The following is an 18,353-nucleotide window of genomic DNA, read 5'->3' as shown; positions in this document are numbered from 1 at the left end:
TCCACACAAAAATTAGATATTTAATTCCTAATAGACATAGTCTATTTGTTACTCATTCATGCAACTAATATTTAATGAGTTCCTACCATGTGTCAAGTAGGATACTAGCAGCTGGGAATGCTATGGTGAACAAGACAGACATGGTCCCTCTCCTTATTTTATACTTTAAATTATAAAGCAAGCCCTTCTTTTTAGTCATTAGATCTTATGCAGTCAATATTTTCTAAATACATCCATGTTACAAATAGGTATTTTGCAAATAACATGCTTTTTGCATTTTGAGAGAGTGCCAAAGGTATATTCAACTATGCCTAAATAGGAAACCGGTTGTGGAATGATTAATATTGAATCAACCATTTTACCCTTAAGTGCTACAATAAATAAAAATAGAGCTAGAGAACCAACTTTGTTTAGTCAGTTACATTTCCTTTTTTTTTTTTTTTTTTTCCTTTTTTTGACTATGCCGCACTGTGCTGCACCCAGCACCATGTGGGATCTTAGTTCCCTTACCAGGGATCAAACCTGCGTCCCCTGCATTGGGAATGCAGAGTCTTAACCACTGGACCGCCAGGGAAGTCCCCAAGTTACATTTCTATGTTTAATGTTCATTTTCCCTATCAGACTGTACGTACCATAAAGGCAGCCTCTATGTGTCTTGTTCCCTTGTTCATTGCTGTAGTTTCAGCACAGAATCTGTGCAATAAATATGCATTAACCTAATGATGAACTATTCGAGGTTTATAACTGTTCCTCAGAGTATGGGAATAAATGATATAAATTATTTTAAAATTTAAGGCAGATGTTATGGGTACTTAACACAATACAAAGTTGTCATACTGCTGTATGCATGCATTTTTTTCTTGCCATAAGTGGAATGTAAAAAAAAAACCAAAAACCTGACCTATAGAGACAGTACACAGCATACGACAGGCCATCCATCTAAATTTATTACCCGATTTTAATGCATCAAACACTCTTGCCCGCCCCCTTACTGCTGACCCACTAAGGAAATGGCTACTCTATCTTTTAAAGGCATGTTTAAAAAATTAAACGTTTGCAATAAGTTTTCATAATCCAGTCATGAAGAAGTTAAGTTCTTACCAGATTTTGATGCAGAAAGTTCTGTCTTTGTAAGTGCAGAACAGTGGTTTACTTATCAACAGATCCTACCAAGGGCTGTAGTTCTCACACGAAATTAAAATAATGTTCTCACAAACTGGCAAGTAACTGCTTCAAGCAGAAGGAGCAACAGTATTTTATTTAATTACAATTAAACATTTCACAAAAGTTTAATTGGGAATGTATATGAACTATTAAGCAGAACACAGAAAACATAAAGAAATAAGGTATTGAGACCTAAAATATCATTTAAAATCCTACCAATGTTATCTTACATATAGTAGGTACTCAATACAACTGAACTGAAAATAAACACTTTATAATATGTGCTTGCAAAATGTGTAATGCTGTAGTAGTAAAGTACAATTTCTGAATATGAGATTTTGTCTGTCAGTTTTTTTTAAAAGCCTTTAAAAAATATGATATGCATGAGCTTACCCTGAGGGAAAGTAAGATGGAATACACATTATAAAATCTTTATGTATTTTCCACAATAGCATTTTGAAGTTGGAAAAGAGCAAATAGTTGTGGAAAAACACTGAATGAACCAATTACTAAAAATTCAGTGCACTCATAACTACCTGATGGAAAATTTGAAGCACCTTTTCTTACGACTTCTTATGTCATAATATGAAATGTATGAATTATATAGACCTTGATCTTCAGAAGCTTAAGAAACTTCAAGTTGTAAGCCAAAATGTCATCAGAAAAAGAAAAGTCTGGTATAAAAATTGCTACGTAAGGCCACTGTTTAAAGTTCTTTCATGTACAGACACTATACAATTCAGGTACTTTTGTTTTTGTTTTTATTACATAAGCAAAACTTTCAACATAGAAACGTCTGGATATAACTCAGTTCTCTATGAAACCATGCTCAGAGAAAAATGCATCAACAAATAATGCCCTTTTGAGACTTTTTGCAAAAGAAGCTGTAGTTAATACAACTTTTAAATTGAATACTGTAATTTAAAAGCAATTGTTAAGTGTAAAAAAGTTGCAGCATTCCACTACGGAAAAATAAAGTTATTTTATCAAGATAGTTACAGTATTAGTGCTTTAGTGCCAATTCTAACTCTTGACAAAAAGATGCTCCCAAATATCATCCTGTAGTGTCATTTCCATTTGTAACAATTCCAGATTAGATTGCTGGGGCAATGTTTGTATATTCCTATTGAGAGAAAACAAAAGAAATACAGACTTCAAAAGAAGCATTGGTTAAAACATCTGAGCTAGAGTTTTGTTTACATTGCAATTTTCAAAATATTTTAATTAATGTATTACCACTTGCACTCAAGATCCCCACAAAGCTATATGGATTCCCAAAGACACAAAGTAACAACAAAACACATCAAAGTGGATATCAAATGATAAGTCAGTAGGACAAAAAATATACATGGCACTGATAGGCTGGTATTAGTAAGCTAATGAAAATAGCATTCTGCTATTTGGGCGAGTTTCACTGGGGACATCACTGACAAAAAATCAAGACTCGTAAACTTTAGTCCCTCAAGAACAGAGCCTGATGTGACACACGCACAACCTCAAACGGGTACTTTATCTTTGTCATCATATGGTATCTAATTCTAAGACTATATGGCGTCTTCTAGCATGACTGGTAACAGCAGAGAAAGCTATTAGAGGGGGGAAAGCTTTCCTGCTTTTGGATGGTTACCTACAATGTACAAAGATGTATGGCTTCAATAAACAAAGGAAAAGGAATTCACAATAACAATAAGACTATGATTAAAGGATAACAAATGTGAATTCTATACTGTGATGCTATGCAAAATATTAAATTACCAACCACAAACTGGACATAGGACCATGCAACTAATAAAAGAGCAAAAATGGTAGAATGACATGTTTTTCTGGGACATTAAAAACTTATTAATAAATATATCCTTACCTTTCACTAGGATCTTACATTATAAAAACTGAAAGAAATTTAAAAGTTGATTTATTTTTTGGCACTTATATTAGTATGGAAATGTTTAATTCCAAACAAAAACAGTACTGATAGAAAATTCTTCTTTCTACTTTGGTTAATGAATTGTTCAAAATACATGCATATATATTTTTGTCAACATCATTCCTTTAAACAGAGCCAGAATACACTGTATCCTATTTCTTTACTCATTATATAATATAAACATCATTTACATTGATCTTCAAATAAAATATCTATTGCCTACTAACAACTGTAAAAGGAAACGCTAACTTTTTCAACGGAAACATCTTGTTTATAAAAATGTGGAATTATTCATCACATTCACCCTTGACATGGCTTCTTCTACACTATCTCTCGGACTGATCCCTGCATTCTTCCAATTATTTGAAAACCTATTTTAAGCAGAATGCTGAACTAGACATATGAGCATCACCCTCCTCTAGGTTTTCATAACTTGACACTTGAGTCAACTGTTTCCTTGTTGATCTTTCTGCACCTTGCCTCCTCCCAGAACCTGCTCACCCAGCCATCAGCCTCAAACACCACTTTCTCCTTCTCAGTCTAGGAAGATGTCCTACTGTCACCACATCACATCCTCTATATTCTACCCAGATTTCGAGGTCCTCTGTAATTTGCATACCCCTGTCTCTACCCAACTCCACATTCTACTCCCAAAAATGGATCTTTGGCTGTAGCCCATTCTAAGTCCTGCTCTCCATGACTCAGCTTACAACCTACCTCTTTGGTGAATAGAGTAGAAATCACAGTACTTAGCATACATTCCCTGAACAATTCTAACACACTGATCCTTTCCACCTCTCTATAGGCACTTACCATCTGTGAAAATAAGCTCTTCAAAAATATGGCTGTGCAGAAAAGAGTTAATATAGCATACCTGCCCGCTATTGTTTAAAAGTCCTGATTATAAGGTTGGGCCCTTGGCTGGCATCTAAGAACTTAGATTTCAGGAGGGTTCCCACCACTGATGAGTGCATAAATTGTGCAAACAACATGGTCTATGCTGAACACCTGCTTTCTTGTTCTGAGTCTGGGATGTGGTAAGTGCCTGGCAGGGGGTGCCTACGTGACCAGCACTGGGCGCTGAGTCTCTAACGACGCTCCCTGGTTGGCAACATTTCACGCGTGTTGTCACAGCTCGTTGTTGGGGGACTCAGGTACATCCTGCGTGACTCCACTGGGAGGGGAGTCTTGGAAACCTGCACCTGGTGTCCTCTGGACTCGCCCGTGCGCCAATTCCCCGTGCTGATTGTGCTGTGCAGCCTTCCGCTGGAACATCTCAGCTACAAGCGCCACCACATGCTGAGTCCTCTGAGTCCTCCTAGCGAATCACTGAACCCGGGATGGTCTTGGGGACCCTTGACACAATTGCTGCTGTTCACTAACTTTTTAGAGCTATGGATGGGTGTGTGTGTGTGTGTGTGTGTGTGTGTGTGTGTGTGTGATTAGATTAGATTCCATTCAACAAGCATTTTTAAAGACAGACTATATGAAAGGTAATACAGGGAGACATGATGCTAATAAGGTACCCTCTGTCCTCAAGGAGTTGATCAACTATTTGGGGAAATAGGAAGGTAAACAGCAACAGTTAGAGACCAAATGAAACAAGAGCTAAACAGGGGGCTTTGGTAAGGCTTTACAGTGGATCATAAAAGGAAAGCAGGGTTTAATAAGAAAAGAATGGGGATCAGGAGGCTATTTCTAGCCAAGAGAACGTCAGGAACAAAGACAGAAATACATGAAAATGGGCTTCCGTGGTGGCGCAGTGGTTAAGAATCCGCCTGTCAATGCAGGGGACACGGGTTCGAGCCCTGGTCTGGGAAGGTCCCACATGCCACGGAGCAACTAAGCCCGTGCGCCACAACTACTGAGCCTGCGCTCTAGAGCCTGCGAGCCACAGCTACTGAGCCCATGTGCCACAACTACCGAAGCCTGTGCACCTACAGCCCGTGCTCCGCAAAAAGAGAAGCCACTGCAATGAGAAGCCCGCGCACAGCAACGAAGAATAGCCCCCCCTCACCACAACTAGAGAAAACCCGTGCGCAGCAACGGAGATCCATTGCAGCCAAAAATAAAAGAAATAATATTTTTAAAAAATACATGAAAACATGTACTATGCTCCAAAAAAGAGGGTGGTGCATGGAAAAATGTGGTTAGAAAGGCAGCTTAGGGCTGGACCTGGCTAACAAGTCTGGTCTCTTTTTTTATAGGCAACAGAATCCTTGGAAGGTGTCTGCACAAGAGTGATAAGACTCAGACTGTGTTTTGGGACAATAACTGTGTTACTAGTGAAGGGACGGAATAAGCAAATCACAGGAGGCAAGGGAGCAAGTTAGAGGCTCCGAAGATTCCCCAAACAGACCAGGAATACCTAAGAATGTAGCATACAGTAAAGGTGGCATTTTCAATCAGTGGGGAAAGGACAAATTACTCAATAAGCAGTTTTAGAAAAATTGACTATCTACTGGGAAAAAAATCAGATCCTGCCCTTATATTGTGTCATAAAAACAAATTCTAAAAGGAACAAGTATTTATATGTTGAAAAAAGTAACCATAAAACCACTTAAAGGAAACACAGTAAGGAATTTTTATAAGCATAAACATGATATGAAATCTAAAAGCCATAAAGGATTAACCTGACAGGTTCATGAAAATTTACAAGTTCTGTAATGTAAAAGCCACCGTAAACAGCCAACTAACATGAAATAAATAGGAGCAAAATATATGATAGGTTAATACCCTCAGTAAATCAAGAGCTCTTAAAAATCAGTAAGAAAAAGTACCAACCCTCAACAGAAACACTGGTAAAACATAGAACTAAGGAAATTGAGGGAAGAAACACAAATGACAAATAACATATACAAAATATGTTCACATCATTCATAATTGAAGAAAGGCAAATGAGAACTATCTCCTGCTATTAAACTGACAACAGATAATAAAGATTAATAACGTGGAATGTTGGCTAGGGTGCAGGTAAACAGGAACTTTCATGTACTTCTGTTAAGAACAAAAATGAGTAAAAAGGGAGCTATGGCAAGGTACCAAAATGTCAATGTGCACAGTGGTTTAATGGAAATAATGAAAACCTGTAAACTATCCTGAAGTCATGAACAGACGATTGGTTAAGTAAGTCAGTAATCATCAAACTGGTTTACACATACCCTTAGGGGTATATGAAGACTTTCCAGTGAGTATGTGCGTACAGACAGTTCGGAGGGAATCAATTTCCAGATCTTCAAATTCTCAACGTTTGCTTTCCAAAATAAGCTGCCTGTACAATTGGTTAAGGCTGATTCCCTACCTCCCACTTTTATACTAGGAAGATACACCTTCTCATCCTGAATCTTAATACTTTGCATTACCTGGGGACCCCCCCGCCGCCAAAAAGAGGGGGAAATTGGAAATACTGGTGATGGTGCCAAGAAAGTGAACCAACCCTAGCAGCTAGTAATAAGCAGCATACTTCTGCAAGTCGGACGCTTTCCATTTCTTTGCTTTCGTTTAATTGTAGGAGGACAAAATCAAGCTGTCAGTAAAAGAACATTCAAAATACTTTTTGAGGATAGATCACTAAGTGACCTTTTGGCCTATAATTCAGTGTGAGTCCAAAGAACGGAGTGGCATTGTTATAATAAAAGTTCTTTCATTCCAGTCTATACAATCATATAAACAAGGTTTCTCGGGACTTATATTTATAAAAAGAAAAAATGGAATTGATAATTGAACACTATTATTCTATTCCTAATAAGTAATATTTATCTATGAATACCCAAACTAATTGAAAAGAGAAATGCATTTCCAATAAAACTTTTATCTGATCAATACTTAACGAAATCTGTAATACATTTACGTTATTTTGATCAACTGTAATGGTCATTCAATCCAGAGGAAATATTTAACACCTAATAGTCACAGAAATCTATTAATATTATGTGTCAAATTTGATTTGGTGAGCAATAAAAGACTTTCAAAAATAAAAGTCTATGGGGCAGAGCTTCCCTGGTGGCGCAGTGGTTGAGAGTCCGCCTGCCGATGCAGGGGACACGGGTTCGTGCCCCGCTCCGGGAAGATCCCACATGCCGCGGGGCGGCTGGGCCCGTGAGCCATGGCCGCTGGGCCTGCGCGTCCGGAGCCTGTGCTCCGCAACGGGAAAGGCCGCAACAGTGAGAGGCCCACGTACCGGAAAAAAAAAAAAGTCTATGGGGCAAACAGAATGGAATTCAAATTCAAGGCAAAAAAAAGAATGATGTAATATTTCCCACTTGTTAAAAGAGCTCATCTGCATACTGTAAAAAAATGGATGTTAGTTACCAAATTCCTGTGGTGTGCAGGTTCACTGAAGAGATTTAAAACAATGAGGTAACAGTTTTATTTAAGACTCTCTATTTATAATAAGCCAGAAATTCTATCCTTTATAACAAGTTAAACTTATGATTAAAAAGTATTAGATACCAACCTAAAAATGTACAAGGAGGTAGATAATTTTTCATAATTTTAGGGTATGTAAGCAAAAGAGGTTTGAAAAGCACTGAAATAAATAAGACATCCATAGAGTGGACTGATATGCGGCTATTAAAATGAATGAATTGGATGGAGCAATGGATGGGTGATACAAATAAGAACACCTGTGACAATCGCAGTCAGAAGGAAAACTGGGAGGGTTAGTACGACAAGTTTCTAGCTTGGCTGGCTAGCTGTGAGAACTACAGACCCTGAGGAGATATCAGTGGTCTGGGGAGGAGAGCAAGTGCTATTTTTATTTTTAACAGTTTACTGAGATATAATTCACATACCATACAGTTCACCCATTTAAAGTGTACAACTCAATGGTTTTTAGTGTATTCACAGAGTTGTGCAACCATCACAATAATCACTTCTTTTGTGCCCCAGCATCCTTCAGCTCGAGGGACACAGCAGCAGTATAACAGGTTCTTGCTGATTGATCTGATCTTGGTTCCTGTTCTATCTTTGTACCCCATGTCTTTAATGGTTTTTTTCCAACCCCAAAAGCCATGAATCCTGGTCTCTTAACTTCCTTCTCACAGTGTCTTTCTGCTCTCTCCTTCCCCCCTTTCTATCCAGGGGCAGAGCTCTGGTAGGCACCGAGCTGACAGGTACCAGGGGACTACTGGAGAGTCTAGGATGCTGAGGAACTCCATGTTTTCCTGACCAAACACACAATTGCTACAAGTTTTTCAGAGGCAATGTTCCCAGCGGGGGCTTCATGAATTCTGAATAGGTTCTCCATCCTAGTCTGGTACATAGTCAGACCCTCAAGAGTTTCTGAAAACCTTCTATGATGAGCAGAGAATATTTCATGGGGGTGCTTGTGAATGACAGTGGATAAAACACAAGCTGCTTTCCAGGGGGTAAGAGACATTTCTCCCATCTCCTCATCTTCCACCCCAAGCACAGAATCCAAGAAAAAGGAAACATAATAAAATGGAATTTGGGTGCCAGAATGGGGTTAATATGACAAGTGCATGATGAATGAGGAGGAAGCATTTTAGTTCTGTACTTTACTAATACTGCTTGGGAATCTTACTACTTTGTAGGCAGCTGGGGAGCGAATTCAGTTTTAGGGAGGCCACGATTATTCTGGTAAGTGGACAAGAGGACACATCAGAAGCACATCTAGGATCTCCCCAACTCTTCCCGGAAGCTGTTTGGCAATGGACACAAGAAGCACATGTCTGATGGCACAGTAACCAGACTATACTATAGATGAACAGTATAAGAAACTCAGGCCATGACTGACAGCCCAGACATTTCAATATGGTGAGGGAGTGAGGAATCCAGACAAGACCAGTCTAAACTTTCCTGGTGGACTTTGAGGCATGTGGAAATACATAGGTTCATATCTAATTTCAGGTTCAAGAAGTTCCAGGACACCTAGATTAATTAATTAACCATGCATCCTTAATCTAGTTGGTGGTCTAATAATGAAAACAATGAACTCCTTAGTAGGACAAAAAGCCAAAGCAGGGTACAGATGCTGCCTGGACTAAGACTTCTCTCCAGGGCAGGACCTTCAAAGTTCCCCCCCAATGCTAAAGCTTGGGATGAAGCAACACTGGAAGAAACCAAAGAGTCCAGGCCTTCACTTCTTTTCTTTAGGGCATGAAAGCCAAGGTAAAATGGAGTAATAGGTCTAAATTGTCAGTCTGTACATATGGAATGGGATTCCAGGGTAGCACAACACTACTAGGACAGCTCTAAGGCCAAGTAAGCTGTAAACACCTTAGTTCATGGTTTGCAGGGCAGAAATAGAGACACAGATGTAGAGAACAAACGTATGGACACCAAGGGGGGAAAGTAGTGGTGGTGGTGGGGTGGTGGGATGAATTGGGAGACTGGGATTGACATGGATACACTAATATGTATAAAATAGATAACTAATAAGATTTTTTTTAAAGTACCTTAGTTCAGACTTTGGCAGAAACAGAGCAGATGTGATGCCTCATTCCTTTCCCTAAAGGTTAGGAGAGTGTGGAGCCCAACTGTTCAGAAGGGTGCTAATAGTAGGGTGCCTGATTTCACGCCATGCTCATAGAGGTGGGCCTAGTTCAAACACAAATCTATACAAAGCCTGGCTATGCCTTGCGTGCAGGTACTGAAAGTAGCCAGGCTGAAAAAGCTCATGTCAAAGTAGCTACAACACGAACATCTAGGAAGCAGCATCCAGAATGGTAGGCCCAAGAAAAAGAGTAATAGACACTGGTTCTTTAAAAATCTAGTGTGTGGCGACGACTTCTAAAGCTCTCAGTTGGCAGCAAAAGGCAAGAGGAAGGCGAGGCTGTGATCTGCCCAGGACTCTAACAGCAACTGCTACATTCTAGATGATACAAAAAGCCTAGGCCCTAAAGCCTGGAGACCCATAGCAGGTTGTGGCTCTTTCTAGGACACACTTGTTATGTCCTAAGATGAAGGCTTGATGTCTGGTTTCTACTGGTTGTTAAGTGAGACTGGCGGGCAATGTGGTCTGGAAGAACTGGGTGGCCAGCAGGAATGGGGCAAGCTGAGGCAAAGAAAAGGATGAGGAAATGGAGCAAGTTCAATGAGCATACAGAAACTGCAGGCTGAGGCAGACAGTCAAGTAAGCACTCAGGAGCCCCAAATCATCTAAAAAACAGAGGTAAAAATGGAGCTAAATGAAGCTAACAATCAAAGTTCAGCACAGAGCTAACAGAAGAAAAGCACACAATATGTACCTGAAACCCAACCTTGCAACTGAGGAAAAGGCTTGCCTCACCCTTCCTCCTCGAGTGGGGATCAATGACCAGCTTCCTTGAGAACAGCCAGGCTGCCACCTGTGACTGGGGATGAATGCCTAGAAGATCTGCTGCAAAGAAACTTGCCATATGAGACAGGAAGAGAAGCAGCACCTTGGTCCAACATAGGGAGGTGTATGAGAGGGGAAAATGACTCCAGTTACATTCATGTTTTTAAACGACAGATAGCTTCCCTAACACCAAGAGTGATATACACAATGAAATTAAAAACCGCTTTTAACGCACTCAGTTAAAATTGAGGGGTGGGAGAAGTTACAGAAGATATTCTCTTCAACGCTAAAACTTCAAAAAAACATCAGTTGTCAACTCCATTCTACTGGTCCATCTTTTGAAAAGTAAGTTTTACTAAAATCACTAAGTAAGTTCAGTGTAAAGTCTATACAAGCATGAATATTTATGGGAACACTGAAGGTTAGAAAATGTATAAAACCACAATTAGATTATTTGATAGCAACACTAGATATACATCATCTACTCAGAAGAAAATATTAGCCCCAAATTATTAACAAAAATGAGTCAAAAATTGACAAACATGCCTCAACAGATGTAATGCTATTGTTCTCATTTAAAATATAATTTGCAGACATTATTTTTATATGATATTTATGCTGTATTTTCAAATACCAACATGGTGAATTTAAATAAAATCAATCCACAACTAAAAGAGTACACAATCCAAATTATCAAGTAATGAAACTTTTTATTAATAGTTAGAGTTAGCATATAGTAGTGACGGTTGCACAGCACTGTGAATGTAATTAATGCCACTGAATTGTATAAAGATGGTTAAAATGGCAAATTTTATGGTATATATATTTTATCACAATTAAAAAACATAAATGAATGGGAAAAAAAGAAAAGTTAGTGTATTTTGTAATTATGTACCCTTTTTATGTAGTCAGTTCAATATTTTTTGGTACCTAGAAAATTCACATTGTATCAGGCTAAAATATATCAGGTAAAAGTCTTTACCTGATTTTCCATTTCAAAGATTAACCATACAACAGAAATTCTAAAGTAAAAAGTTCAAACAGCTAGCATATTCAAAGTATTTGAGGTATAATAGCTAAGGCATTCTTCAATTATCATGCAATGAGAACATTGATATCTAGGTTGTTTCTTAAGTCAAAATTACATTACAAACTGAATTTATCTATTAAACATAGATACTTTAGGAGTTCAAAAGTCAGTCAACATTTTTAAATGATCATAATCCAACTAACCTTTTTTTTCCTCAGTAATCTTTCTCTGAATTTATTAGTGATAAATCCGCTTGGACCAGCAAACCGTAAACGCTGATATTTAGCCTGAATGCACAAGCTCTTCTGTACTAGGCCTGATTTATACTGGGGCTGAAATGTGCCACCTCTAAAGTTGGTCTGTAAAGGAAAAAAAAAATTAAATGTTAAAACTATAGCTTCCAAGTCTATTTTATTAGTATAAGAAAGGGGAAAAGGTCTGGAACTTAGAGCTTCCCTTAATTCTAGGTACTACAGATATTTAAAGAGAAAAGGTTAATGATGGTAATAAAGCATGTTTTCCTCAAACTAGCTTCCTAGTTTATTTTGTATAATAATAATTTTAAAATATTTTATATAAATGAATTTTTAAAACTATTAAGTTAAATTTTGAAATTCTTGAAATTTATCATACTAAGAAAAAGACAACTTTAAAAACCTCAGAATTATCCTTCTTATTCATAGTGAAGTATATCAAATCCCAACTGGGTGGGGGAAGACAGTAAGTATCAACATCTATTTAAGAATCAAAAACTCTCTTGGGACTTCCCTGGTGGTCCAGTGGTTAAGAATCCACCTTCCAATGCAGGGGACGAGGGTTCGATCCCTGGTTGGGGAACTAGGATCCCACATGGCCGTGGGGCAACGAAGCCCACTTGCCGCAACTACTGAGCCTGCACTCTAGAGCCCACACTCCACAACTAGAGAGAAGCCCGTGAGCCACAATGAAGAGCCCGTGTGCTGCAATGAAAGATCCCGCATGCTGCAACTAAGACCCGACACAGCCAAATAAATTTTTAAAATTGAAAAAAAGAATCAAAAACTCTCTTAACTTTACTCTAGTTAAAGGTACTAACTTTAGTACCTTTTTTAAAAAAAATTATTTATTTGTTTGGCTGTGCCAGATCACAGTTGTGGCATGTAGGATCCAGTTCCCTGACCAAGGATCGAACCCAGCCCCCTGCATTGGGAGCACGGAGTCTTAGCCACTGGACCACCAGGGAAGTCCCTCTTGTCAGTACTTTTGAGTCAATCTTTCTTTAGCATAAAAATCCCACTACAGCACATATTTTCAAGATAAGAGCTATACTTAACAAGACATTTCCTGACCTGCATACTGCCCAATATTACAATGGACATAGAGGACAAGGAATATTTGTGTGTGTCCCATGTGGGAAATGTACAAATGGTATCTTACAAAGGAGTAATTATAAAAATTAAGTAGATTCTTCTTTCCACAATGATGGTTAAATCAATGGGTATGTTATGCATAATGAAACACAAAAGTTTATTAAAAAGTATTTATGCCAGGCCTATTTTCCAATTATTTTCTTAAGGCTACAAACAATTTCAGGTAAAACAGAATTATAATGAGACACTATAATTTTGTTAAAACTATCTGCACCAACTTCATACATCAGGGCTAATCTTGAGATTTACGTTGCCCATTTTTACATATCTAATAAGGTGATTACTATCTGGCTTTGAATTAGTCCAATTTATGTAAAAAGTAAATTTAATGAAAAGAGATCCTCTTCTTAGGAAGGATTATTTCTTCCCCCTACTTTACTATAAAGAATTGTGAATTTCTAAACAACCATATAACATTACATAGCTTTAAATGATTGGTCAAAAGGAAAGATTAATGCACATATTTTGAAAACCATTTTTTAAATAAGTTAATGTTAAAGACCTTTCCCTTAAGGAGAATGGGTAACAGGAAACAGATCTTATAACAGTCTTAGAAAAATTACTACAATTGACTACATCTGACCAATGAGAAGTGTAACATGTAGGAAACACTTCAATCTGAAAGCCCAACTACACCGTCTCTGAGTTATACAGACATTACATTTGTAGTTGATTTTATGCCTCATTACTTAAGAGATTAAAAGATGGTATAAAACATGTTTTTTTAAAAAATATTTATTTATTTGGCTGCACCGGGTCTTAGTTGCAACACGTGGGATCTTTGTTGTGGCATGTTTCAGTTGCGGCACGCAGACTTCTTAGTTGCGGCATGCATGTGGGATCTAGTTCCCAGACCAGGGATCGAACCCGGGTCCCGTGCATTGGGAGCATGGAGTCTTACCCACTGGACCACCAGGGAAGTCCCAAAACATGTTTATACAGTCTATGGCCCTACCTATTTTTGAAAACCTAATGTCACACATGCTTTTAGGTACATGAACCACTGGCTAAAAATGTTATCTATGCAATGGCTACAAATCGTGTTACTCCCACTGACAAAAAAAAAAATCTTCTTTTTTTTTTTTTGGCCCCACCGCACAGCTTGTGGGATCTTAGTTACCTGACCAGGGATTGAATCCAGGCCCTCACAGTGAAAGGGTGGAGTCCTAACCACCAGACGGTTAGGGAATTCCCTGAAAAAAATCTTTTGACACCAAGAATTTTGACTCAGGAAGCCAAGGTATTAACAGAAGATCACTCAAGTACACTCCGAGTCTATGGTTTGGAGATCATTTATACTACCTTTCTGCTCATACTAACTTCCTCCTAATGAGCTAACTACTCTAGCCAGACTGCCTGCTACTTTCACCAAAAATAAACTGAGGTTCTTGGGCTTCCCTGGTGGCGCAATGGTTAAGAATCCGCCTGCCAATGCAGGGGACACACGTTTGAGCCCTGGTGGGAAGGTTCCACATGCCACGGAGCAACTAAGCCCGTGCGTCACAACTACTGAGCCTGCACTCTAGAGGCCGTGAGCCACAAATACTGAAGCCCGCGAACCACAACTACTGAGCCGGTGTGCCTAGAGCTCGTGCTTCTCAAGAGAAGCCACCGCAGTAAGAAGCCTGCGCACCCTGTGCACCGCAGTGAAGAGTAGCCCCCACTCGCTGCAACTAGAGAAAGCCTGTGCGCAGCAACAAAGACCCAAGGCAGCCAAAACTAAATAAATAAATAAACAATAATAAATTAAAAGGTTTAAAAATTAATTAATTAATTAACTAATAATTAAAAATACAAAAAAACCCTAAAACAGGTTCTTTTCTTTTCTTTTTGGGGGGAGGGGAAAGAGACAACGTAGAGTGGAAAAATATGAAAAAAGGACCTATCATAAGCATGAAATTCAGTCAAAATGGATTTTAAAAGCACCTCAATTTATGAGAGCAAGGAGAGAGAAACACAATACTTTGCACTATAATGCTTATTCCATATGTTTGGGGATGAAGTGTTCTGGAAAAACAAACATGTTCATTGATTAAAAGTATCACTGACATCAGACATAGCTGTACAAATAATTAGAATGTGATGAAATATGCTTTAACAAAGCATGTCGGACCAGAGTCTCTTTCTCTGATGATCCAGAAGGCCTCTGAGGGTTGTGTGTCTATGGGCAGGGTTTTTCAATCACTGAATCCTGGAGAAGGCTCTATAGCTATGTGCTTACATCTTACGGGTAAAGAGGCAGGCTTAAAGGGAAGGTCTGGGACCTTGCCCACCTCTCCACCTAGAGCCACTCCATCTGGATCTGTTTTATGTATTTGAGTTTCCATGTAATATTTGAAAAAGGGTTCCACTGGTTAAAAAAAAAAAAAAAAAATTGAAAATCAAGTCCTGAGGAAAGGGGTCATCATTAACCTGATTACAGTTAACTATAATCCGGAAATACTAATTTAAAGCTACTATTTGAAATATAACAAAAAGCTTTTAATTTACCAACACTTAGAACATTATGTTCAAAGCAAAAACCCAAAGCTAGAATTAGATGGAGAATAGCACTCTACCTTAAAAGTTCTTCTAAAGCCTCTTGTATTTTGATGGTTTCCCTCAATTCCAAATGGTTTGTGAGTAATGACGTCTTTTCTCTGCATAGTATGATAATTCTGCAGGAAAAAAGTATTAGTATGGTTAATATACTTTAAATTTTATTTTAAAAAGTTCATTTTACCATTCAAAAAATACATGTTTTTGTTTGTTTGTTTGTTTTTGGCCACACTGTGCGGCACGTGGGATCTTAGTTCTCCGACCAGGGATCAAACCCACTCCCCCTACATTGGAAGCACAGAGTCTTAACCACTGGACCACCAGGGAAGTCCCCCCAAAATACACGTTTTAAATGCATGGGATTAAGAACACAAAACATATAGCATGTACCTTAGCTGTATGAACATACACACATCTTCCTTCATGTAACCCATGCTAGTTTGTGTGGGGTTGGTTTAATTCATGAATGTGAGAAGTGTAACAAAATACATACTCCTGTATAACACAATGGATGACTTTTAGAAAATGGACTGTAAATCTAGTATTTTATTCAGGCATCCAGAAGAGAAACAAAGCCATTATTACTAGGAGTTGCTAAAGAGTTGCCACTGAGAACCCAAATTCTCAACGCTATAGGAGGCAGGTGCTGCTGAATTGGGTACCTGCTCTGAGTAGATGCTCCTGCCATGACTAGGAAAGTAACAGAAGGCAGAGTATTAAGACTGTAACTACAAAGAACCTGAAACCTTTGATGGGAGCAGAAAAGATGGGGCCCATTTTTTTTTTTTTTTAAGAAAGCCTATGTTGTGTTCTAGCAGAACTGACTATTCTGTAAAGATTAAATGTTAGGATGCGTATGATAACATTCTTGGTACAATATTTACACGGTGTGGGCATCCACGCAGGCTGATTTTCCTCCATTCAGGAATCCATTCGATCAAAAGGGAAGTATCTTTTCAGTCAGCATTAATATGGGTCACACTTCATCATCAGGTGAAGGGACGGAATCATTGGTGGTGGGCTCCTGGGGGCTGCTCTGTCTATTCCATTTACCAGTGCACCCCGATGGGATGTGTGCTGCTTAGTACCTAAGCTTGATCTCAGACTCCCAACTCTCACTCTATACTCGACTTGGGGTTTGGACTGGGAGTCAGTCCTTGAAGCCAGCTCCCACTTAGATCCCACCCACAGGGACACTGGACGGAGACTAGAAGGCTGGAAGAGAGGAGGCGGGGTTGCTCCTTCCTGTATGTTTGTTGTTCTGCTTTTCATCCTGGCAGTGGTCCTTTGGTTCAGCCTCCAGTTTGTTTGTTTGTTTGTTTTTGACACAGCCAGCTCCAGCTGGGCAGCCTGCACTCCTCGGAGGTCCACACCCAGCTCACAGCAGCCTTTCTCTAAGCTTCTAGAGCTCTATGCTTTCTTCCCTAAAGGTGGTGGTTGCTTCCTTTGGTTTTTAAATTATTTTTATTTTTATTTATTTTGGGCTGCGTTGGGCGTTCCTTGCTGCAGGCTTTCTGTAGTTGTGGCAAGCGGGGGCTACTCTTTGTTGAGATGCGCGGGCTTCTCATTGAGGGGGCTTCTCTTGTTGCAGAGCACAGGCTCTAGGTGCGTGGGCTTCAGTAGTTGTGGCACGCAGGCTCAGTATTTGTGGCTCACGGGCTCTAGAGCGCAGGCTCAGTAGTTGTGGCGCACGGGCTTAGCTGCTCCGCGGCATGTGGGATCTTCCCGGACCAGGGCTCGAACCCGTGTGCTCTGCACCGGCAGGTGGATTCTTAACCACTGCGCCACCAGGGAAGCCCGATGGGGCCCAGTTTGAAGACAGTTTCTTTCTCCAAAATCAATAGTCTTATAACCTTCTATTTATTCCATTTGCTATGGAGTCTGTACTTCTCACAAATCTTCCTCTTTCACACCTTTATTTCTCTCCCCAGTTTAAGAAAAGTCATATAAAACCCTTTTCCTAGTAGTCATCTTGAGTTTATGCTAAGCCTATATATTTGAATAAGTGCATAAAGACACATGTAATGAGATGAGACTTTGGGGGACCTTGAGAGGGAGGGGGTGTATTTTGCACATGAAGGGATGTGAATCACTGGGGGCCAATGGGAAGACTGTACCAGGCGGCTTCTGACCAGGCTCCCAATCATCCCCACCTTCCAGAATCCAGGCCCTTATGCTATTCCCTTCCTTTGAGTGTGGTCTGTATCTAGTGACTTGCTTCTTACAATTGGAGTATGGTCGAAGTATGGATGTCACTTCTGAGATTAGGTTACAAATCGACTCTGGCTTCCATCTTTCTAGCTGTCATTTGCTTGCTCTTATGGAAGCCAGCTGCCACTCTGTGAACTGCCCTATGAAAAGGCAAATCTTTAGAAACAGAAAGTAGATTAGTTGTTAGCTGTGGGTGGGAACACGGAATAAATAAATAGGCCTGAGGGTTCAAAAAGGGGTCACGAAAATGTCCTAAAACTGGATTATGGTGATGGTTACACATCTTGGTAAATTTACAAAAAATCATTAAATTGTACACCTTACATGGGTGAATTTTATGGTATGTAAAATATACCTTAATAAAGTTGTTTCAAAAAAATTTAAGAAAGCTAGTACTATAATAAGTGCAATAAAATTGTGATAAATCAAATGAGATGATCACTTCTTCGGTCATAATAACTATAAGCCTCAACAGAATCTTAACACTGAACAACAGAATCATAACACTTATTTAATGAACAGTTACAAACATTATGAAAAATACTGGTGATCCCTGTACCTATAGATACATGTGAGAAGGAAAATGGAACATACAAAAATAAAAAAGTTGGAACTGCAATCTTACCAAGTAAGGTTTCTGAATAAATTTTCTAAAATTTGATTTTACCAAACATGTAGGTTTTTGGAATCCATCAACATGAGTATTCTTCAACCTTGAAAAACTGGAATGCTGATCGCTCCTAATAAAATGAAAGAGAGAAAATAAGAATTTTTTATTAGTTTACATTTACCCGA

General features: G+C 39.0%; 1 protein-coding gene across 29 annotated transcripts in view; it reads right to left on the bottom strand.

The window, feature by feature from the left end:
• Positions 1-1,225: 1,225 nt before the first annotated feature.
• BCLAF3 (BCLAF1 and THRAP3 family member 3) overlaps positions 1,226-18,353 on the bottom strand; it is a 61,880-nt gene continuing 44,752 nt past the window's right edge. For 10 of the 29 annotated variants that reach the window (XM_067023801.1, XM_067023796.1, XM_067023806.1 and 7 more), the window contains 4 exons: positions 18,184-18,298; positions 15,368-15,466; positions 11,604-11,759; positions 1,226-2,287 (listed from right to left, as the gene is read on the bottom strand). In XM_067023801.1, coding sequence (XP_066879902.1) covers positions 2,258-2,287; positions 11,604-11,759; positions 15,368-15,466; positions 18,184-18,298 — 400 coding nt within the window. In that variant the 3' untranslated portion in view covers positions 1,226-2,257. Of the gene's footprint in view, positions 2,288-3,025; positions 3,054-10,340; positions 10,474-11,603; positions 11,760-15,367; positions 15,467-18,183; positions 18,299-18,353 lie in introns of all 29 variants that reach the window. The other 19 variants (XM_067023789.1, XM_067023785.1, XM_067023791.1 and 16 more) reach the window with 7 other exon arrangements.

This window comes from Kogia breviceps, chromosome X, assembly GCF_026419965.1.
Source record: "Kogia breviceps isolate mKogBre1 chromosome X, mKogBre1 haplotype 1, whole genome shotgun sequence".
NCBI classification, from domain to species: Eukaryota; Metazoa; Chordata; class Mammalia; order Artiodactyla; family Physeteridae; genus Kogia; species Kogia breviceps.
This window is presented reverse-complemented; position numbering and strand designations above follow the sequence as displayed.